Source organism: Onychostoma macrolepis, chromosome 05, assembly GCF_012432095.1.
Source record: "Onychostoma macrolepis isolate SWU-2019 chromosome 05, ASM1243209v1, whole genome shotgun sequence".
Lineage (NCBI taxonomy): Eukaryota > Metazoa > Chordata > Actinopteri > Cypriniformes > Cyprinidae > Onychostoma > Onychostoma macrolepis.
In genome coordinates this window covers 23,465,399-23,489,113 of record NC_081159.1, presented here as the reverse complement: position 1 = coordinate 23,489,113, position 23,715 = coordinate 23,465,399, and the positions used below count along the sequence as shown (strand labels likewise).

The 23,715-nt window shown below is 38.1% G+C and overlaps 1 protein-coding gene across 1 annotated transcript; it reads right to left on the bottom strand.

Moving 5' to 3' along the window:
* Positions 1-5,342: 5,342 nt before the first annotated feature.
* On the bottom strand, positions 5,343-22,665 carry rasl10a (RAS-like, family 10, member A). Its single transcript, XM_058774482.1, has 3 exons — positions 21,537-22,665; positions 10,767-10,891; positions 5,343-8,954 (listed from the first exon to the last, which is right to left on the bottom strand). Exons 1-3 carry the CDS (start codon positions 21,750-21,752, stop codon positions 8,684-8,686), a joined length of 612 nt encoding a protein of 203 aa, XP_058630465.1. The 5' UTR covers positions 21,753-22,665; the 3' UTR covers positions 5,343-8,683.
* Positions 22,666-23,715: the final 1,050 nt, after the last annotated feature.

Sequence of the window (23,715 nt, the reverse complement as noted above, 5' to 3'; positions counted from 1 at the left end):
ATAGAGCACTTTCAAAACCATTAAAATGGACCAAAGTGCTATCCATAATTGATAAGAATACTAAAATTCATACAAACATAACAATAACAATAAGACATGACTAAAAGCCAATCCTTCACAATTCTCCAACCCAATTAAACGCCAAAAGCTTAATAAAATCCTAATATTTTTATATCATATTAAAGAGTATTTAAAATGCTTACTATTATAGACATTTCTATATGTTATAGACAATTCTAGTATTTATTTTATGTATTAATGTTATGTAATTAAATTTACATTTAATCAATAGGCTTGTTTGAGATGAGCAAAATCTGCGCAGAACCGATCACCGGTGATCACCGCGAGGTGCATGCCGGTTAGAAAAGTGTCCGAGTTACGTCCGCCTTGCTCTGATGTCATGCTGACGTGTGCCAAAAAACTCTCGCGACGGTGAGGCGGCTGTGTCGGATCGATCAGTCGCGCGCAGTTGCTCTCCACCGACTGCGCTGATCGAAAGCATGATGGGAAACGACTGACTGACGACACAGCTTAATGCTCATTGGTTCAGACAACCGTGATGCTGCGTTCTCTTCTAAAATGTTGCATTTTTTAAAACTGCTTAATTTTCCTTTGCATGATTTTTGAATGCTTGAGACTATAAAATCAATCAGACAACTGTATTAATAAAATTATAGCCTATAAAATTATAGCTATACAATTGTCATTTGTAAATAATACAGTTTAATCTAGGGATGCTCCGATTGATCGACCGGAGATCGGTATCGGCCGATAATCACATTTTATGACTCGATCTGTACTAATACATTTGGCCGATCTCATACCGATCGCAAATTGATGACGTCAACGCGTGACGACATACATGTATGGGGACATATTCTGCAAGTCATCGCCGGTGTGGAAATGCTATGATGTTTCGAGTCTCAATGAAAAATTCGCTCTATGTCGTGTAGCTATGTTTTACATGATGATATGATGAATGGATGGTTCATTTTTAACAGCAGATTCAGTGAGATAGATAAATACATAGTAAGAAAAATAACTATATTATTTTTACCCCCTAAAAATCTTGTGACTCTTTCCCTTTAAATTTTAAATGAAAACGGCAGCAGACTTCGGCTCCTCCCCATCTTTCTGCGCGTACTTCAATCCACAGACTGCGGTGGCGCGGAGGAGAGGACAAGGTGTGTGTTTATCGATAGATTGTTATAATCTACATCTATGCAGTTCTTTGTCATAAATGCAGTTTACAAACAGTCATGGGAGAGCAATCGGTTTCCAATCTACTGTAAAGTTTTCGCTGCATTCACCACTCATCACACCACAGCTGTTTCCTTCCCTTAACACATATGAACGCATACTTTATAAAACGATCACGTTATTGCTATTTTCATTTGAAAATTTAGCTTTCAATATAGAACATAATACTACAGTGCATGTGGCAATGATTAAAGACAGTGACAGCACTCAGTCAGTGCACTCATTTTAATTGCATATCAGAGTGATTGACAGAGATTGAAACATTGTGTGTGTGTGTGTGTGTGTGTGTGTTTTGTATTAATTTAAAAAAAAAATGTATTGTTTGAATTGAATTTATGTAAAACAGTTCTACAATTCTTTTGTACAAATTTTCAATCAATTCTTTTGTAAATATTTATTTTTTATTATTATACCCTCATTGGGGGCTGAGCCCCCCTAAAATGAAAATCCTAGAATCGTCCCTGATTTGCAGCATTGTTTTTTTTCCTGCTACATTTTAGTGAAAGTAATCTATAATTTTGCCTCTCACCATGTTTCTGCTGTTGTTAAAATAACCGCAGCAGCTCTTGAACTTGTCGCCGGCGCGCGTCCGGAGAGAGAGAGAAAGCGCGGACGGAGCTGAAAGGCTTGAATAAAGCGCGTTTAGCTTTAGATGAAAAATACCAGAGGATATAGCGCTGAAAGATATTTACCATAAACTACCCTGAGCGCTTGTTATGTGATCCGCTCTGCTGTTTTGATGCGCTGCTCACTTAAAATGGTGTTGCTGTTATTACGGCTCGCGGTCCGGATGGATGCCGGGGTGCATATGCACTTAGAAGTAGCCTATTCAAGGATAAAAGACTGGAGTTGCTTTTAAAATATTCACAAGTCCTTTTCCTCGAGTCGAGTAAAGTCTGGAGTCATTTCAGGTCAAGTCAAGCCTGAACTAAAGGCTATAAAAATGCGAGTCGAGTCCGACTCACTAACTCAAGTGCCCATCTCTGCCTTGGCTTGCATCAGACACATTTTGTTTGCATTTATTTTTGTCTTATATTAATTATCCTGACATACATAATGTTATGCATAGACACCATTTTAAAGGAATATTAAAATGTTCACTGTATAAGGGATCATTTTTGTGATTATTTATATAACATTATTACATATGTTATACAAAGCTTGAAGCATCAGAATTGGCATCGGTATCGGCCGATCACCATGACAAGAAATCAGTAGTCGGTATCGGCTGCAAAAATCCTGATCGGAGCGTCCAAAGATTAATTACAATTTATTTAATTAATTATTTTACTTTTATATTTTATTAAAGTTCTATTTTGATCCCTAGGTGTTTTTTATTTTATTAATTTTTTTGTTTTTTTTAACATCCATAATATTTGGGGGAGGGGGCACAACAATACAATTATGCTTGGGGCACCCATTTGGCCAGCAGCGGCCCTGGATATGAGCAAGCATCAGTGTGGGTTTGCCCGCTCAAACGCGGGTTACACCGGACGCCAGCGGCGAGACAAAGTGGAGTGGAGTGGACAAAGCGTTCTGTAATAACTCAATCAGTTGAAATCTAGCCCCCGGTTTCACAGACAAGGTTTAAGCCTAATCCTAGACTAAAATGTAGGCTAAATCTAAGCTGTTTCAACTGAAAGAAACTTGCACTGACTGATCTTAAAATATATTAGGGCCTTTGTTTTGTCTCAAGATGCACACCAGTAGCCTAATGTTTTTTTCCCTGAAGTAGCTTTTCATTAATAAAAATTACTTAAATATCCTAATTGAACTATGGCCTAATCCTGGTTTAGTCTAAACCATTGGTCTCAAACTCAATTCCTGGAGGGCCACAGCTCTGCACAGTTTAGCTCCAACCCTAATCAAACACAGCTGATCCAGCTAATCAAGGTCTTCAGGATCACTAGAAACTTCTAAGCAGGTGTGATTTGGAGCTGGTTGGAGCTAAACTCTGCAGAGCTGTGGCCCTCCAGGAATTGAGTTTGAGACCACTGGTCTAAACCAAACCAGGCCTTAATTTTCTATTTGCCACTCCCTGCACACTATGAGAGAACCGATTACGCTATTAACGAAAGGGCAAGTTTATAGCACATTTCATACACAATGGTACTCCAAAGTGCTTTACATAAAAGGAAATAAAATAATCATTAAAAAAATAATCACAACAATAAAACAATAAAATACTGGACCAAACGCGTTCCGTATTGATTGGATAAGAGACTAATCCATGTTTCAAATTTCAATAGGCTACGGGACAACCCGATCTCATGAAAGTGCGTACAATAGTAATTTAATTTATTGTTAGCTTCCAGATTTTGCTGCATCCCTTCACCGCAAATTTCGCTCCCCGCCGCTTTGCATTCACTCCGGATTGCTCACGTTTTCTGGTGTCAACAAACCTGTCATCACTTTTGGAACGCTGCTTATCCAATCAGATCTGAGGGATGGAACTTTAATATTGTACTGCATTTAAGCATGCAATAGGTTTAGGAGATCTTAATCAAAGTGTTATTGTGATAATAAAAACGGAGTGTCCATTTACATTAAGTGCAAAGAGCCTGCCTTGTTGGCAAAGGCTATACACTATCCGCCCACCAACTTGTGATTGGTATAGTCAACACTGAAAAAAGAAGATTGTTTCACATTACTTTCAGTGGCGAAGATGGTAAAGCCCAATTTATACTTCTGCGTCGAACCTACGCCGTAGCCTACGCAGAGACGCACAGGCCTGCACCGTAACCTACGCCGTACCTGACGTGCACCTCTCCAAAAATCTATCAGCGCGTCAATTCTACACGGACCGCAAGCGCTGTGATTGGTCTGCTAGAACCCCTCCCTCCTTATGCACTTGAGTTTTGTGTGCGTTTATGAGCGCTGTAATATAGTTTAATGTTACACCTTCCTGTTTAAAATAAAACAAAGCAAAGAACAAGTGTCTTATCATTTATTATACTACATAGCATTATACATCACTAGTTGTCTGCGACAAACAATGTTGATCTGCCGTGGTACACGTCCTTGTGGAGATTGAAAGAATGCCATCTTCTCATGTTCCGTTGTTGTCTTCTTTTTGTAGTTTTAAATAATGATTTAATGATTTGATATTTATTTGCCGCCGTCACGGCTATGCTTCTCCGAAGAGCCGCTTCTTCTTCGGCTTTTGCCGTGGTACTGCGGGTTCACAAGCAACATGCCCGTGGACACTGCGGTCTGCATGTGTACTGCACGTCGACGCAGAAGTCCGCGTTCGAACATGCCTTTTGATGAACTTTTTTTTCTCCCTTTTCAAATCTCATATCGCATCGGAAAGGCATTTATTTTCAATAAAAATGAAGTAAATAATCAAAAAGTTGAAAATAAAGTATCGGGTAGGGGTAGGTGTAGGGAGGGCTTTATTGTCCCAATAAGGTGGCGTCCATTTAATAATTTTAATTAAAACTATAATTTACACTCAATACGTTATTATTGCGTAGCCTACTGTTTTATATTGTAGAGGTACAGATAATTGCCACTATTTGCAATAAGTAGCCTAGTATTTAATTAGCAGAAAATCGTGCTATTTTAACAGTGTAAATAGAATCTATAGCTATTTGCACTTAGTGTAAATAGCATATCATTAAAAAATACTGCTATTTTCACTTAGTGTAAACAGAATACATTGCCAATCCCTGACCTGTACCCGGCCATATTTATTCTTAGTAAGCGCGTAAAATATTTCACAATTTGTTCAAACCTGTTTGGTAGGCTAATTGTTATTTTGTAGTTCACACCATTGCATTTTTATTAATAGATCTTTTTTTAGTGAAGAAAAAACGGTCTTCTTTAGGCTAAATCCTGTCATATTTTTCTGTTCTCCAGTGCATTAATTTGCAACGAATAGCTTTTCTTATTTTTTTATTAAAGTATTGTGATAACTTTGTGATCAGGTTTTTCACAGAATAAGGACATGGAGACTGCAGTCATGTTATGTTTTGTGATCGTTCACCAATTGATGGCGCCACAGCGTTTGAAATTTGGTTTGGGATGTCAGACACAAGTGATATATGAAATATTCAACAAAAGAGAAGAATAGCCCAGGCATCGTTTGAAAGGGTTTATTCGTTTTTTTCATTGATGAAACATTATAACTACATAAAAGCAAACAAACAGTTGTTTCCATTTTACAAAAAAAGCAAGTAGCCCTTTAAAATCTAAAATAATAAAATAAATAACAGACAGTCCTACCAAGACAATCCATATTCAGCAAGTGTGAATGTTCAGTCTAAAGCCTTTAACATTACTAGCACAGGACATATTCCACAAGAACATGACATCTGCTACATTGTCTAGTCCTCAGTCCACAACCATAGCACAACACTGTGTGGCATGCAAATGTATGAGCTCCTCTTTGCTGTTTTATAACACTAGCCTGACTTTTTCTCCATCATTTACATTTAAACTACATGCTAAGCTTATTTTGCACTAACATTATACAAAAAAGACAAAAACAAAGCTCAAGTACTGTTCCAAAGATCTGCTTGTACTCACTCATGTAGGTACATCAGTGCAATTTACCCCTGATTGATTTTGGTTTTGCCAATTAAAGCATGCAGCTCCATTAAACAGAAAACAGATTCTTTATGATAAAAAAAAGTCTGAAGGATGACCCAAGTTGCTAACTTATATATGTTTCCATCTGCTGACAGAAGGTCTTAGCTCTTTTGAGTCATGTAAGATGTGTACAAGTGCATAGATGGCTGTCAGAGTTGCATTTGTGTGAAAGGAGGTTGATTTTTCTCCTTTGCACACTGAGAATATTATGTCTTATGACCTTTTTCTGCCATGGGAAAGCATTCGGGGTGGGTGCGCGGTGTCTAGGACCATCAATTTTCTCAGTCTAATGAATTTCCACCTGTGTGCCAATGCTCCACATTTTATTACCTCAGACTAGCGTAGGTGACAGAATAGGTGTAGCAGTGCGACAGCTCTAGCTGTGAATCAAGACTTCCACACAGCCAGCCAATCAATCGTGTTGACTATCAATACATCTACGGGATGCTCTCTATTAGTTAATTTTGTAGCTAGAGCCAAACGTCTACCTGTTCTCTATGCTAGCAGAGAAAAAATAGTAGCCCCAGATCAACCAGAATCTCACTGCAGACATTAAAGCACTTTAACTTTAATGTATTCCGCATTCAGAAATACTCCAGAGAGAATGTGGATTGCGCTGTCATCCACTACCATACAGACTGCAGTCCACTGCAGTAAAGAATGTAAGCCTCCTCTGCATCCTGGTTCAGCAGAAATCTTCAGGTTTAGAGAAGCCCCAGAGGACCTGTTGGCTTTATTATCACTTCTCACAGCTTCTAGAGTGCCAGTGATTGTACACTCTGCACAACACCTCACTATCCTGCCAGAGGAAGACATTATTTTTGTGCCTCATTTCTTCAGTGATCTATATTTAGGAGGTAGGATGTTTGCCATTTTACTTGATTTGGCAGGGCATATGGTGAGAAAATTGCAATGCAGTTATATATAGTATGCATGCTGGGATATACCTATCTTGGCAAATGTGCTAAGACATTTGAAAGGAAATAAGTCTTCATGATTTAATCAAGTCCAAGATAACAGCTAAGGATCTCTAGGTATCTCTTGGCCTTTTTCATCCACCATGGGACAAAACGGTGAATTAGAGAGGTGCACTATATGGAAAGACGGCTCATCAGTATGAATGCTGGTGCCTATTTTAAGGACAAATTTCCTATGTTTCTTAAGGCAGTTGCACAGCAGAATAGAAGTGCAGTGCTGCATTGCGTCTGGGACGACTCACTGGTAAATACTGAAAGGGTTAGTTCACCCAAAAATGAAAATTAGCCTGTGTTTTACTCACCCTCGAGGCATTCTAGGTGTATATTCTTTCAGGCGAAGCCAATCGGAGTTATATAAACATTTGTCCTGACTATTCCAGTTGTTATCATTGCAGTGGGTGGGTGTTTCTGTTGAACAGTCCACAAGACGTCAAATAAAGCGTGTGCATCCATAATAAAACGTGCCTCACATAGCTCCGGTGGGGGGTGAATAAAGGCCTCCTGTAGCGAATCCATGCGTTTTTTAAAGAAAAATATCCATATTTCAAACGTAATAAACACTTATCTCTCACTTCCGATATCTGCAATGACTGCAATGATAACGCTTGGAATAGCCAGGACAATCCAACTCAGATTGGATTCGTCTGAAAGACGAAAGTCATATACACTTAGGAAGCCTCAAGGGTGAATAAAACACAGGCTATTTTTCATTTTTGGGTGAACTAACCCTTTAACCTAATCACCACTTTATTGAACTTTATTAAACTCACAGAAAGACAAACATTTGGTAAAAAATGCACAATACACAGTCTTCAAGTATACACAGCCTCAGTCATAGGTGATTGGCGCCTGTGTGCGGTGTGTGTACACTCATAGAAAACTATATGTTCAAATTATAAAGACACGGCGTGGCGCTTCTTTCCCAGTGTGCGACCCCCTAGCCATTATGGACAAAACCATTTTGCCATTAAAAAAGCTGTTCCAACCACATTGTAGGAATATTATTTACACTTTTGCAGGGTCTGCGTAAGGTGGCCCAATGAATTACTACAAATGGAATTGGAGAATGGTGAGGTTTCTGTCTGTGAGCCGCAGCATATGGTTAATAAGGTTTATGAAGTGAAATGTTGGGGCAGGATTTGAAGGCTGCAGCTCCTTCAATATTAATGTCCTGAAGCAGTTTTGCAAAAAGGAAACTGGCCAATGAGTAACAGGACAGGGATTATTTTAAAGTCAGTGCTTCTGAGAAAGCACAGGTAAACTGTGTCTCCATTGTTGTTTTGTTTTGAATTGATACTATAACATAGGGAAAGATCAGCTCATATTATAGGTCAAATTTGACAAGCACTACAGATAATTCCAACGTTCACTCATCATTATTTCTAAAAGATAAGTACATCCATCATAATAGCGGTTTCCAAGCAACAGTTAAAAACTGTCACACTTGCACCCACAGCATCTGAATTTAAATCTAAGCAAGAAGGGGAAACAAATTATACTCTGTTTGAGTCAGATGCAATATCTTACTCCGACCCAGACAGACTTTGGTAAGATGAAAAAAAAATCCTTATCTGCTTCCATTTTTCCTGTTTGTTAGAATACACTGGAGAAAAGTGAAATCAGTAGTACCTAAGGTAATCCATCAGATGAATGCATCAGTTACAGAGGCCCCTAGGTGGTAATATTCCAGCCATTTTGATTAACAGTTTGTCCCCAAAGCTCCATCCTTGTGGTACAGCAAAGTTGACGTTCAATACTGACTTAGGACCAGTTAAATAAGACCAGATAATTAAGACTCTGATAAAACAAACTGGTCCTAAATAAGCATAAATTCAAAAAAGGCTACATATCTGTCACATGACATTACAGCGATTCCTCTGCAATGCTCCTTGGAGACGGATAGAGGTGTGGTTCGGACGCAGTCCTCGTGCCACGGCTATTCCCAGGAGCTCTTTGAAGAGCAGAAGCACATGCCAATTATACTTAGCAGAGCACTCAACATAGCCGCACTTCCAGGTTTTCTTCACCAGTACAGACACGGCCCTGCGCTGGGTGAACCGATGCCGCTGAAGGTCCCGCTTACTGCCCACCACCAGGATGGGCACCTCACTACTGCTGCCCACTCTTATGGAAAGACACAGAAAGAGATGAGAGAGGGAAGGTAGGTGAGATGGCAGGGGAGAAGTGCAATAAAAAAGAGGTTTAAGAGGGAATTAGCAAGTAAAACAAAGCGACCCCATGAGAATCGATCCGTTTCTTAGGTGGCATTTATGCTGGACATAATATTTGTTCATGTTTGCATGATAATATCTTCAGCAAACAAGCAAAGCCACACACAAACATGAAAAGCCCCTCAGCTCCTTGACACGCTTTAAAAAATGGCACTGAACTCATAACGTGTGCTGGAGAATGCATGATGTGTGTCCTTTCTCAGCGCTTGACTGAAGGTCACACACACACACACAGTGAATAATGAAAGCATTTCAAGCTTCTGCTTCAATGGCAAGTGTGTGTGTGTGCATTTTGCTAATCTGAAAAAAGTGCAATAAATTTAATTGCCAATTCATGAAATTGCACAAAGAGCTCAAATTAAAATGCGAAGTTTCATTTATTTGCTCAGAGAATGTCAAGAGTAACATAGCATGGTTGAATATGTAGCTATTAAATAAATGTCTAGCCAGTTAATATATTACTGACTATCTTCACATAATAGCAAATTATCAAGGGCTCCCTGCATACACAAATTACATATCATAAATATTTAAAACCTTTATTTTAACACGTTAAATTTAATTGAGGACCCAATGGTATTCCATATTATTCATTTTAATATTAAAAAGCATACTACGGCCATTATTCTGATTCTACTCATTTTAAATCTGTCAGATATCGAGGATTTATGCTATTATATATGTGTGTTCAATATACGCATAGAGACAGAGAGAAAGAAAAGAATGTGCAAGTAATTTCAGCATAAAAGAGGTGAATAATCTGTCAAAGAGACCAATGCCATTGTGTTTAATAAGCCTACAACAATCCCTCATTCCTGTGTCTGGGTGCTTGTGTCATGTTTTACACTGATTTATCCCCCTTTCATATAGTTTATCTGTGCTCTTTCTCAGTGTGGCTTCCCCCCGTCTACCCTCTCACTATCTCGTAAACCATTCAAGTCCATGTTTAGTCAAAGAACATTTGTCAAATTTTCTTCTACCACAGCTGCTTCTTTTATCACCCCCTCTGCATGTGTTTTCAGTCTACATTCAACATTCTGCCATATCAAACATCTCCATGCAGTCTCTATATATTCAACTGAATACAGTGATCATTAAAATCTTACTACCTAAAGGACTTTTGCACTAAGACAAAGGTGTCCTCAAAGCAGTGAAAATGTGAGCAGCATTTGTAAAACAGAAGTGTGATATTGTGGGCAGGGAAAAGGGCTAAAGGTGGAGACTGCAGATAATTTTCTGTCATTCATTCGGTTCACATAAGACCTTTATACAAATACATGATGCTGCACGCAATTTATGGTGCACAAGAGCTGCATATGTAAAAGGATTTTCTCAATGGCATCTATTATATTCTTGTCAGCTGTAGTAAATGGTGACAGTGTCTATGCTCTGTAACTGTCACTCATCCATATTCTCAAATGTCACCTCATTATCTCAGCATCAGCTGAGGAAACAAGGGCCAACTGTTATTAAAAACATCAAAACCAATCAGTAGTTTGTCAGTGCAGCTGACACAGTTTCTTTAATCAGTGCTGATATGCCTCATCCTGGGTGGAAAAACGGTTTCAACGACCACAGTTAGTCCCATTCTAACAATAATAAAAGAAATGTCAAAAATTTGTGTTGTATTGGATCTATCATGATAATGATTCTCTATTATTCTTTGAAGTGGGTCATTTCAGGTTCTGAATGAGCTCTGTCATACCTGTTATCCACAATTTGCTGTCGGATCATCTTGACATACTCAAAGCTCTCCACACAGCAGATGTCATAGACCAGAATGTAGGCATTTGCGCTGCGGACCCCTCGACACCGCACATCCAGCCACTCCTGATAGAAACAAACAGACAGACAAAAACTCTTAATCAAACAGATTTGCTTGACAAAGCCAATGTACAATTCATTTATGAAAATAACTTAAAATCAAATATAAAAACATTTCATAATGTTGCATTTTGGTTGTAGTTTTGGTTATGAGGCGCTACGAAAACATTTAAAGTTCAAGAAACCATGATTGTGATAAAACAAGTGCAGCCGACATGTACTTAACATATTTAAATGATCAGAAAAAGACCACACTACAACTTTGAGAAACAATTTATTTGTTGCAAACACTAAAACTTTCAGTTTTTTTTACATTGCCTAAAAATTTCAGCATATTTTTGGGGTGATTTTTTCTTCTTCTTTTTTTTTATTTAGGTCTTTATATAAAATTATGGATAAATGATTAAAAAAATATAATATAACTACTGTTACTGAATTTCTAATAGGAGGCCAAAAAAAAAAAAAAGAAAGAAAAAGAATTTAGGTTTTTAAACCTTTAATTTATTAAGCACAAATTCTTCACTGATGATCATAGGCCCATATACAGTGGGTACGGAAAGTATTCAGACCCCCTTAAATTTTTCACTCTTTGTTATATTGCAGCCATTTGCTAAAATCATTTAAGTTCATTTTTTTTCCTCATTAATGTACACACAGCACCCCATATTGACAGAAAAACACAGAATTGTTGACATTTTGCAGATTTATTAAAAGAAAAACTGAAATATCACATGGTCCTAAGTATTCAGACCCTTTGCTCAGTATTTAGTAGAAGCACCCTTTTGATCTAATACAGCCATGAGTTTTTTTGGGAAAGATGCAACAAGTTTTTCACACCTGGATTTGTGACAGTCTCCGCCATTCTTCCTTGCAGATCCTCTCCAGTTCTGTCAGGTTGGATGGTAAACGTTGGTGGACAGCCATTTTTAGGTCTCTCCAGAGATGCTCAATTGGGTTTAAGTCAGGGCTCTGGCTGGGCCATTCAAGAACAGTCACAGAGTTGTTGTGAAGCCACTCCTTCGTTATTTTAGCTGTGTGCTTAGGGTCATTGTCTTGTTGGAAGGTAAACCTTCGCCCAGTCTGAGGTCCTGAGCACTCTGGAGAAGGTTTTCGTCCAGGATATTTTTCATCTTTCCCTCGATTGCAACCAGTCGTCCTGTCCCTGCAGCTGAAAAACACCCCCACAGCATGATGCTGCCACCACCATGCTTCACTGTTGGGACTGTATTGGACAGGTGATGAGCAGTGCCTGGTTTTCTCCACACATACCGCTTAGAATTAAGGCCAAAAAGTTCTATCTTGGTCTCATCAGACCAGAGAATCTTATTCAGGTGTTTTTTAGCAAACTCCATGCGGGCTTTCATGTGTCTTGCACTGAGGAGAGGCTTCCGTTGGGCCACTCTGCCATAAAGCCCCGACTGGTGGAGGGCTGCAGTGATGGTTGACTTTCTACAACTTTCTCCCATCTCCCGACTGCATCTCTGGAGCTCAGCCACAGTGATCTTTGGGTTCTTCTTTACCTCTCTCACCAAGGCTCTTCTCCCCCGATAGCTCAGTTTGGCCGGACGGCCAGCTCTAGGAAGGGTTCTGGTCGTCTAAAACGTCTTCCATTTAAGGATTATGGAGGCCACTGTGCTCTTAGGAACCTTAAGTGCAGCAGAAAGTTTTTTGTAACCTTGGCCAGATCTGTGCCTTGCCACAATTCTGTCTCTGAGCTCTTCAGGCAGTTCCTTTGACCTCATGATTCTCATTTGTTCTGACATGCACTGTGAGCTGTAAGGTCTTATATAGACAGGTGTGTGGCTTTCCTAATCAAGTCCAATCAGTATAATCAAACACAGCTGGACTCAAATGAAGGTGTAGAACCATCTCAAGGATGATCAGAAGAAATGGACAGCACCTGAGTTAAATATATGAGTGTCACAGCAAAGGGTCTGAATACTTAGGACCATGTGATATTTCAGTTTTTATTTTTTAATAAATTTGCAAAAATGTCAACAATTCTGTGTTTTTCTGTCAATATGGGGTGCTGTGTGTACATTAATGAGGAAAAAATGATTTTAGCAAATGGCTGCAATATAACAAAGAGTGAAAAATTTAAGGGGGTCTGAATACTTTCCGTACCCACTGTACGTAACTGAATATATCATTTAATTACAGGAAACACATAAACAAGTAAAGAAGATCACATTTTCTGTGTTCCTAATGTCATCTCTCTACTCCATCCAAGGTATTGAGTGCAAAAAATGCACTCATATGTGTGTGTGTGTGTGTGTGTGTGCCCATTGTTATTTGTATGCTGGTACATCATTAGTTAGTTCAATAGACTGGGGAAGGATATAAGGTTACAGCCCATGAATAGTAATGATTTACCTACAGTAATTACACAACAGTGCTGAATGGAGGACATCTGAAAGAGGCAGCGAGCAAATTTCTTCAACCGTGACACACTGACCTCATCTCCTCTCTCCCTCCTTCCCCTCCCCTCCGCTTTTCACAGGAGAGCTTTTATGAAATGAACTGAATATCAATTCCATTATTCATTTACAACCTCAGATGTGGTATATCATGTCATACCATGACATTAAATATTATTGTATTATTTGATAAATTACATAAGTTGCATTAATGATTTGAGCAGACCTCTCTGTCTCAGAAAACATTTTGACATTATGCTTTGGAGTGATTTTTTTATTAAATATGGGACAAAACAAACACTCATTTAAGCTGTTTTGTTCTTCTCTCATTAAATTGTATTATGTATATACAGCCTTCAGCTACTAAAATATCATAAAAAATGATAAAAAATACTGTTCAGTTTCTTGCACAAACCGATCGTTTTGTGTCTTAGGACATCAATGTATCGTCACGAGCCGCAAGGTTTAATTTGGATTTGTGTGTACATGTTTTTTTCTCTCTCAAAGATTGTGTGCCCATTGACTGGCATTATAGGACTGACAGACTGCAATGGTTTGAGTTAAAAATCTTTGTTTGTGTTCTACTGAAGAAACAAAGTCACCTACATCTTGGATGCCCTGGGGGTAAGCAGATAAACATCAAATTTTCATTTTTGGGTGAAATATCCCTTTAAGCAAGCAAACTAGATATTCACCATCAGAATTAGGACTACATTCTCCTTTGTTTACTGACTCAACACAAATTCTTTAGCGTTAGGATATTTTGATAGATTTATTTTCAGTCTATTTTTATAGTATCATCTATTTCAGAAAATTCAGCACAGAAAGATACGTACATACATAAATTATAAATACATACATACGTGCAATACATATATACTGTAAATAAGCAAGCAAGCAAACAAGCTGTGACTAGACGCTAACGCTGTTAGCCTTTGAGACTATAGGAAAGTCACCATGGAAGCTAAATGGCAATTCTTATTTAATTTTGAATATTGCAATCTGTATTTTAAATGATTTTTCATTTATGCACATCATTATTTTCATATTTCAATAATCCGTTTCAGCAACCTGTCACTCACATGAGATCGCAGCAAACAACAAAAATCCAATCAATTCCTGATTAACTAAATTTTACCTCGAGAAGGTGTTTCACTCAGATAATATGGGAAGATTTCCATTTCATGCTGAAATTAAATACAGTTTACAATGCCAAACACAGTGTGAAATTAACCCAAGCTTCAAAAAAGCTGCAAGTGAAAATCCGGCCTCACAGAAGTAACCACAGCACATTCCTAATAACTAAACTCTAAAGAATCGGTGATTGAACCGGATAGAGCTTGCATGTGGTGAAATTCCAGATCTTGTTTAATTGCCATATTGATTGTGATCTGCATTTTTGTGTGTTGGGGACAGAAGAGAGATCGAGTGAGAGAAGGAAGTCAAATTGAAGCCATTTGTCACAAGCTGATCTTGCTTGTAAAGAAAATCGATGTCAGCTGTTGCAAAGACAGTGGTTGCACATTCATCTTGACAGAGGAATAATTACCTTCATCCTGATGTTAGAAAAGCAGCCCACTGCTAATATTTCATACTCAGAGACGACTACTGTGATTCTGCACTCGTGCACACTCGCACATTAGTGTAATAATAATGAAAGCAATCAGGTGTGCAGATACACTCACTAAGATATTGTATAGATCATTATAATGTAACAGACAAGGGAGGAAGGACATTTAAAGGGATAGTTGACTCAAAAATGAAATGGTATCATGATGTCCTTCCAAACCTGTATGACTACCTTACTTCTTTGGAACAGAAAAGAAGGTGTCTGGTATATGGGTTTGAAACTGACCTTTATTATACAGACAGAAAAACACTAAGGCAAATTTTTGGGCAAAATATAGCTTTCTGCATTCTCACCACACTCTCCAACATTTGACTGATCATCTATAAAACCAAAAAATTGAAGAGGATAGAGTCTGTGTGTTTGGGTCCTTAGTTGCTGAATAGGAAGTCTTTGTCCTTTTTTCCCATCTCTCTTTTGCTCTTTTCCTTTTTCAATTTTCTGCACATCAAAAGCAGATGCCTTGCCCTCCGTCTCCACTGGGAAATCTGACGCTTCTCAGACCTTATTAAGCTCAAACTCAACATTCTATAAGATTTAATGGAGTTCTAGCTCAGTGATCAGTGGTAGATTGAAGCAATTATCTGCAGTGGTTTTTAGCATTAACTATATCGTGCTAGAACGCAAGACAAATTTCTGTCAATTAAACATGAGCCTCAAAGCTTTCTGTCTTTTCTGCTGAGCACTGTTCTTACATAAACGCTCCCTCAGTGTGCCTGTTAGATATTTCAGATGCGCTGCCATCCCCGTGAAAGCTAAAAATAGAAGCTTCTTTCTCTCTCCTTGTCAAGCCTCAGTTCTGTTCTTCCCTGTGAGTGTGAGTTAGAGAGAGGACACATTCAGATTCACTTTCATCATAATTCAACATTCTCCTCTGGGCAAGGAAGGTATCCACTTTAAGCAGAAATTTCTTTGGAAATTTGGAAGATATCCACCAGAAATTGCTGAATGAGTAGCTGTAGCTGTGATGCTGAAAGCTGCCAAGCGTGTTCACAAATAAATGTGATCTGATCCACGCGTACGTTTGATGTTCTGCTGAATGGACAGCTTGGGCAGACACTATTGTTAGGCTAAAATAGGAGCAGAAAGGGAAATCTATTCAGGACCACATAGAGCTCCATCGGTTTGATAATTCTTTCTCGAAATGTCTATTTTCAATTCTCTACATTTTTAAAGGATGTTCAATAACAAAAACTTGAATTCTATTAAATAGGATTAAAAATATATTTTAAACACTGAAATGTATTAAAATTTTTATTCATATATTTTTCAATTTTAAAATAAAATTATATATTTGTATATAATTTTTAAAATATATACAGTATTACAAATATACAATTTTATTTTAAAATTGAAAAATATATTAATTATATTATATATATATATATATATATATATATATATGTATATATATATATATATTTATGAAATGTAAAAAAATTATATAAACATTTTATAAAAATATGTTTAATACAATATCACACACACACACACACACACACATATATATATACAATCATAAAATACATTAATTAAAAGTTAAAAATATATAAAAAATAATGTTTGAATAAAGGAGTACACCATATACTTTTTTTACATAATACTACTGAATCTTTCTCTCTAAGCCACCTGTTTATTCATGACTGAAGGCAAAACAAAATAATTCTTTCAGCACAATATTCATTCATCTATAAAACAGTCAGGTGGCAGAGGTGCCAAATGTAGATGTGGAAATAATCCAGAAAAGCACTAAGTCGAATAACTGCATGTCTCAGTTAAATCATTACATGCCAGGGAACTAAACTGCTTGTTCATTATGTATCATGTTTATTTCTGGCTCAGTTCCTGATAATTGATGGTATAATTACTAAATCATATTTCTTAATTTTATGCTAAGGTTTACAGCTAGATTTATTGTGTTGGTTTCTTTTTACTACTCGCTGACAACCTAAATTAGAGATTTAGAGCACTTTTCAGGCGTGAAAAATTATGAGAACATCTGTCCTTGAGACAGCCCAGTTCTGAACGGCATTTGTTTTAAAGGCAGATGAGTTTAATATTGTCTCAAAAGCTTGAGAAGGGTCACTTCTCATAATATAAATAATATTTCATTCCAATATTATGTACATGTTTTGAAGGAGGGTTTAAAAAGCTGTTAAAGCTGTGTATGTAGAAAATCTGTGTGAATCTCCACTGGTTAGACCATAATCACTTTTGCAGTTGACAACACTGACAAGAGTGATAGATTGATCCGTTTATTTTGTAGGTAACAAAATGATCCTTCACATAACAAATCACCCTTATTCAGGGGATTGAAAGAAATGGAGTAGTTGAAAGAAAAAGCGAGAGCCATAGAATAAGAGGAAAAGAATGCAAGAGTCAATGTCAATAAAGAGTATTTCCAAAGTGAGAGGTAGCAGTGTGACATTGGAAAAAGCAGCTGAGTTGAGCAGACATTGAGTGACAAACCAGAGCTGAATGAGAAGAGACACAGCCACCGAGAGTCAGTCGTGTCAGAGCACAGAGCAAGAAAATCAAAACTCAAAGTTAATATTCCTCAAATTCACTGGCTAAAAGAACAACCAAAATCTGCCACAAGCACATTTTCTCCTCAGCTAGTGGTGAGAAACAGTTCAGGAGGAAGTGCATGGCTCTGGGCAAAGTGAATTCTATCACATTCTGAGGACCATTACATGATCAAGCAACTGCTGTAGACGCGGGGGAACGTGTCACTGAGCCCTCTGTTGTCATAATTGAGAGAGAACAAGAGCGAGAAAGAGAGGCTGGCAGTAACAGGAAATCCTGAATCATGCTGGCTTTTGATCTGCTCCATCTGCCATGGCATCATGTGAACAAACTGCGACATTCAGTCACCAAAGTTGCCAAGCAGTCAAAGATTATTATTCACAGTTGTCTATACGACGAATATCAGCGGGAGCTGAGCGATTCTATTGCATTTTGCATTTGAGTGTACTACAGAGATATCCACCTTATTTTTCAATGCGGAAGTAAGCTGTTTTCTGTGAATGTGTGAGATTTCCGGTTCATTAGCCGCTGTAGGGAAATAACGAGAAGAATTACAAAGTGCAGCAAACGGTAAAAATGTTTTCATAAGACAATACATTAGAAGAATATGGTAAGACACATCCGTTTGCAATATCAAGCAGCAAAACAAGCTGTTTTGTACAGCTAAAAATAGCCGGAAGCGGATGACACCGGAAGCTATTAAATTTACAAATGGCCTCTCATGGAAGAATAATGTGGACAGAGTAAAGAGATATTCCATGATGTATTATGGGGGGGTGTGAGGATTTAGCAGCTTTAGCATGGAATATGAAAGTGTAAGCAAGCAATGTTGAATGTAGAATTTGAAATATTGTCTGGGTTCATTGTCATTGTTTTTTACACTGTAAAAGATTATTGGGGTATGTTTTACAAGAAAACGTCAAATTAAAAAGATTAAAAAACAAAAAAAGAAAAAGAAAAAAGAAAACAAGATTTCAGTCTTTCAACTTCAAAAATTCATGCTTAATTTAATGTCACTGCCATTTCTTTGTAAATAATTTTTTCAGTGTAACCATTGTTACCATAACTAAACAGAAATAAATAAATAAATATAAATTAAACTATTATAAATGACACAATTACATTATTTCCATTAATATAAATTTATACAATTAATAAGTAAGGTATAATTGACAACAGGCGGTTAAATTATTAGTAAATGTAATGCACACCCATGGTGGTAATGTGGCCATGACGCATAACAGAACTACTTTAGCCATAAAAAAATTGCACATCTTAAAATGTTTGTCAGCCAATCAGATTCAAGCATTCAACAGCCCTGTAATACAATATAATATAATTTAATGTAAAACAATGTATATTTAATATATATTAATATTTAACATAAATACATTGTTTTTTTTTTGTAATTTATACATTATGTTGCTTTGGGGGGAAAAAAGTCAGAACCTTTTTTTTTCCTCATTGGGAAAGCATGTTTTTGTCTGCAGAATGTTGTTGTAATGGTATCTACCAGCAGGGACTATCCGCTGAAGCAAACCAGCCAAAAATGGTCCTAGATCAAAGGAAACTCAAACGTAATAGAATTGAGCATCACGCTGCACCACTTAGAAGTAACTTGCTTTTTATGTCTATGGATTTTCTAATGGTTAAAGAAACTGAACCTTTCTTAGTCTAAAAGCTTTTATTATTATTTGGGTTTAAGCTAATTCAGCTGCTTTTTGTATCTATGAATTTGCTACACTTTCATTTCTACAGCCATTTAAAATCATGTTTGATTTCAATGACTTTGAACTTTTGGTTTTCATCAGAGACGTCTGCATATAACACCAGCGCCTGTCAAAAGAAGCCAGAAGCATTTTAATAAAGATGTATCCAGACACACACACCTTCTCTCTACGTGCTCCAGCCTGCCATGCCCTAAACTAAAGGGAGCTAAATGGCATTTAGCTGCAGCGTGCTCTGGCTCAAATAGATTGCAATGTCTCAATGCGCTCCGAGCGCTGAAAGCAATGCCCCCTCCGTACCTCAGCACAGCAAGTTCATGATTTTTACATTCCGTTTGCTGACGTGACAGAACCACTAAAACCTCCCTGTGGGGACGTCATGACACCACCATAACGAGCAACCCTTTTATTTCTCCATTCAACCCACTCATCTCCATTCTATAATAACTCTATAACACTCTGTTGACAACAATCAACACAATCACTTGTTGCTGAGGCGACCTTAGTGGTCTCTGTCTGGAGAGGGTCTTCAAGCTGTGTGAAGTGGTCTCGATGCAGGGAATTCACTCTGAAATACTGCCAGGGAAAATAAGCTTAGAAAATAGCTCCGTTTGTTCACAGAACAAATAGGATTTTACATTCTGAAAACCTCTCAGTCTTTCAGATGATGACAGACCAAAAGGGAATTTGTGAGAATTTTGTCGAATTTGTGTCAGCCTTAAATCTTAAAAAGGTCAAAAGTGAATTATATCTCATTCCTTCAAAGACAGTCCTCTGGGTTTTCAGCCGTTTGCTCTGAGGAGACCGCAGATCCCTGCTTGGCCCTGTCTTGCATGCAAATGCTCTGAGTGTATTAGGAGGTGAGCTGAAATTATTTGTCTGGATTTGTGAGGATTTGTAAGGATCTGGCATAGTAGCACTTCTTGGATTTATAATTAGTCTGAATCAAAATGTCTGCAAAATGAATGCATTTAAATCTAATGTAATTCTTGAGAGCGCAAATTGATTATGTTTACCTTGTTATAAAATCTACCTTCCTGGAGAGTTCATTTTGTGCTCCAGTGAAACACACACGAAACAGCTAATGATGCTTTTGTGTTTGTGTGAATATTACAGACAGTTAATTACTAACTAAACAAACTAAACCTGTGACAGAGGTAGACGTCTACGCAATATACTGCAAGTATTTCATGTAGCAGTTGACGGGCAGGATATGGTGGTGGTCGACAGAAAACTCAAGTGATGCAATAACACCTGGAGATGTTGTAGTAAAATTGCTAACAACATAGCTATGCCGCTTTCTTAACAAAACAGATGTTTTGGGGTCTTGGATTATTCCAAAACATTGAGGAGCTTCCCACAAGAATAACTGGAGGGGTGCTTTAAATGCCAAGACTGTTAGACAAAATAAGAGGAAGAGTAATAGTGTGTGTGAGACAGAGAGAGAGAGAGATGAGGGGGAGATACAGAGAAGCGAGTGAGAGGTGGGGGAGAGAAAGAAATATTTGCCAGAGAGAGGATACAGAAAACAAGCTTACAGATGCTCAGTTCAAGCCATGTCGCCATAGCAACTACTCCAAATGAGATTTTTTTTTTTTTTTCTAGAGGAAAGCCCCTCTCTCCTGAAGTAATACACTATCATTCCTCAGGAATCTCGGTCTATTAATGGTCTATTAATCTGTTAAAGACTCAGTTCAGCTGTACTGATGAAAGTTCACAAGAACAAAAAGACGCTCTATTTTGATTGGAAAAGTGTGAATTTGAATAATGACAGTTTGGATGTGCAAGGTCAAATCAATGGTTTAAGGATTAACATGCATCCGTTAAAACAACAGGCTCCTGAACCTTACAGTAATCACTAACGTTATGAAGTGCCTTATTTTTGACAATTAAATAATATTAGCCTACTAATAAATTCAATAATGCAAAATGTTCGCTGTGCCTTAAAACTTACATTTCCCACATTTGTAGCCTACTGATTTTGAGACCGAAAGAAACAAACTTCTGACGTGTGAGCATCAGTGACAGCCGACACGCAAATTGTAACATTAAAAATGCCGCATTAAAACGTTTTAAATAAGTTAGCTTGGCATAAAAGGTGAATACATTTAACGAGACAATAGTCGTTGAAAAAAAAATGTAGTAGGGCCTATAGTAAAATAGTGAAAATGTTTACAATTACCATGTAACCTCCTACTTTTACAGTAAAATAGCCTATTTCGCTTAGGCTATTTCTTTATTATCTCTTATAGGCTACATTAGGGTATTTATCCTACATTTTATGTGCTTTACTTTTCATGTGTTGTATTATCACACAAACTACATGCACGCACGAGCGCTTTACTGTAGCCTACCTGACTTGGGCTTGAAGGAAAGGAGGAAATTGGCGGGACATCCAAAATCTTCAGGTCGTACATAACACCGTTAAGAATGACCGAGGGTCTGTACACGTATCGCGTTTGGGTGGGGGTGTAAGTGTCGGAGAAGTCATTGTAAATAAACTGACGGATGATAGAAGTTTTCCCGACTCCAGGCGCTCCGATGACGGCGATGCTCAGCGTCTCGACCATCCCGCGCCGATCAGGACTGCTTGGAAACTGCTCAGCAAATCAAAACAATAACATGAATCGTGAGCGTGCGCCTTTTTGTGCTTAAATCGCGAGGACGCACTTCGCGGATGTTCAAATAAATACGAGTTTGTTTACAGATTTTCTCTCTTCTGATGCATTTCGTTATCTCTTTTGGTTAAGTATACTGTTAGTATCATGCGTTAATGAATGGATCAACAAACCAACTTCATTCACTGCGGCAGTTGCGCTGTCTTTTCTGCATTCCATTGGGGAACAGTCCTCAACGCTCCACAGTCAGCCCACAGTATTCCTACACACAGCTCTGGAGCTCAAAACCCGTCATTTTCCAACAGCATCCATTTGGCAGCTCTCAGCATAACGTGTGCTCTTCGATCTCGAGGTTACCATTGACCCTTTCTCCTCGTAACCTCTCATAGCTTCCCTCATCATCTCAGCAGTGCGTGCTGCGCGCTCGCTTCACCGTGCACCTCGCCGTACGCCAAATGCAGTCTGCGCAAAGGTCCATCGTTAAGCGTTAAGCTCAGTAAGATTGTAGGTGGACTGTATCCGCACAGACCTCTCGTTGTCGTTCGAGCTACACATGAAGCATTCTCCAGTGCTTGCTGTGCGGTTCTAAGCGCTGCTCGATCCGCGCGCACTCATGTGGTTCATGGCTGTTTTACTAGGCTTGCGCTGTATACTGGCTATAAACAGCTCACTCGGAAACGACTTAAATTATTGGAGAAATACAAGGAGGGAAAATAAGGTAGCTGTCGACTGTCTAGCTCAAACAGTAATGATGAGTACTGCTTAATAAACAAACGAAAGTATTGATATTTCGTACGACACTGATCTGATGCATAAAATTAAAGTCCAAGATACCGAGTAAATAAAGTTCCAAAGAAGAAATTGACATTTCAGTTATAGTCAAGTTAATTCGAATATTCTTATCCGCCAAAGGAAAACAAAAACAACTAAAAGCCTGGAATTGCTTATCTGAGTGGCGCGGAGCTGAAGAGATTCCCCATTCCATTAGCCTATCATTATTCTCATTCCCATCACATTCCATTATACACTGTAATTCCATTCCAGGTTTTTCAATTGCCGCTCCTCGCTCACTAGCCAGAGAAACCCGCTCCAATCCATCCTTCTCAAAATCTTCCAAATCCAGTAACGTTCTCTAGAAGAATGCATGGATCTAGACACAAAACAGTAGGTAACGTCGTTTCCAACTTCTGCTTTTCAGATTTAATGGTCATCTGCAGGAATAGTCACAGTGTCTCTAATTTCTCCAGTCTCATTTGGATAATAGAAGTGCTGGGCAAAATAGCATGGACTGTAATCTTATCTAATGATATCTGGATTACTAATCTGAAATACATTCATCCATTTGTCCAATTTGTTTTACAAGAAAGATTAATTGCTCTGGGTTTTTGTCCTCTCAGTCCACATCTAAAACTATGATTTTTCTCCCTCCGTCTCCATTTAACCCTAAGAGACATATCTCAGATGGTCAATACACACACAACTCTACAGCACTGGCCATTAAACATCAATTGTGAATGCGATAACATCTAAATGTATAGCTTTCAATTGCCAGGCCAAGTTCATTAGTATGAGCAATAGATTAACCAAGCCTCCTGTCTTCCTTGCTTAGATTGCTTACCATCAGCTTCAAAATTGAGCTTCTGGCTTGGCGTATGAGTGCACTTCCACTGAATTATATGGTCGGATACACAAATGCAACCCCTAGCTCCTACTCTACATTACACTGTAATTTTATGACCACAGGACAGTCAACACAACAAAGAGGAAACTGTGATTAAACATGAGCTCAGCAAGGATTCATACTGTACTGAATAAAAAGGGGATACCATGTCCATCATAGCTTCCAAAAAGACATGCAAAAAATACCTACCAAACAAAAAACAGAAATATTGCTAAGACACTACAGAACTACTAC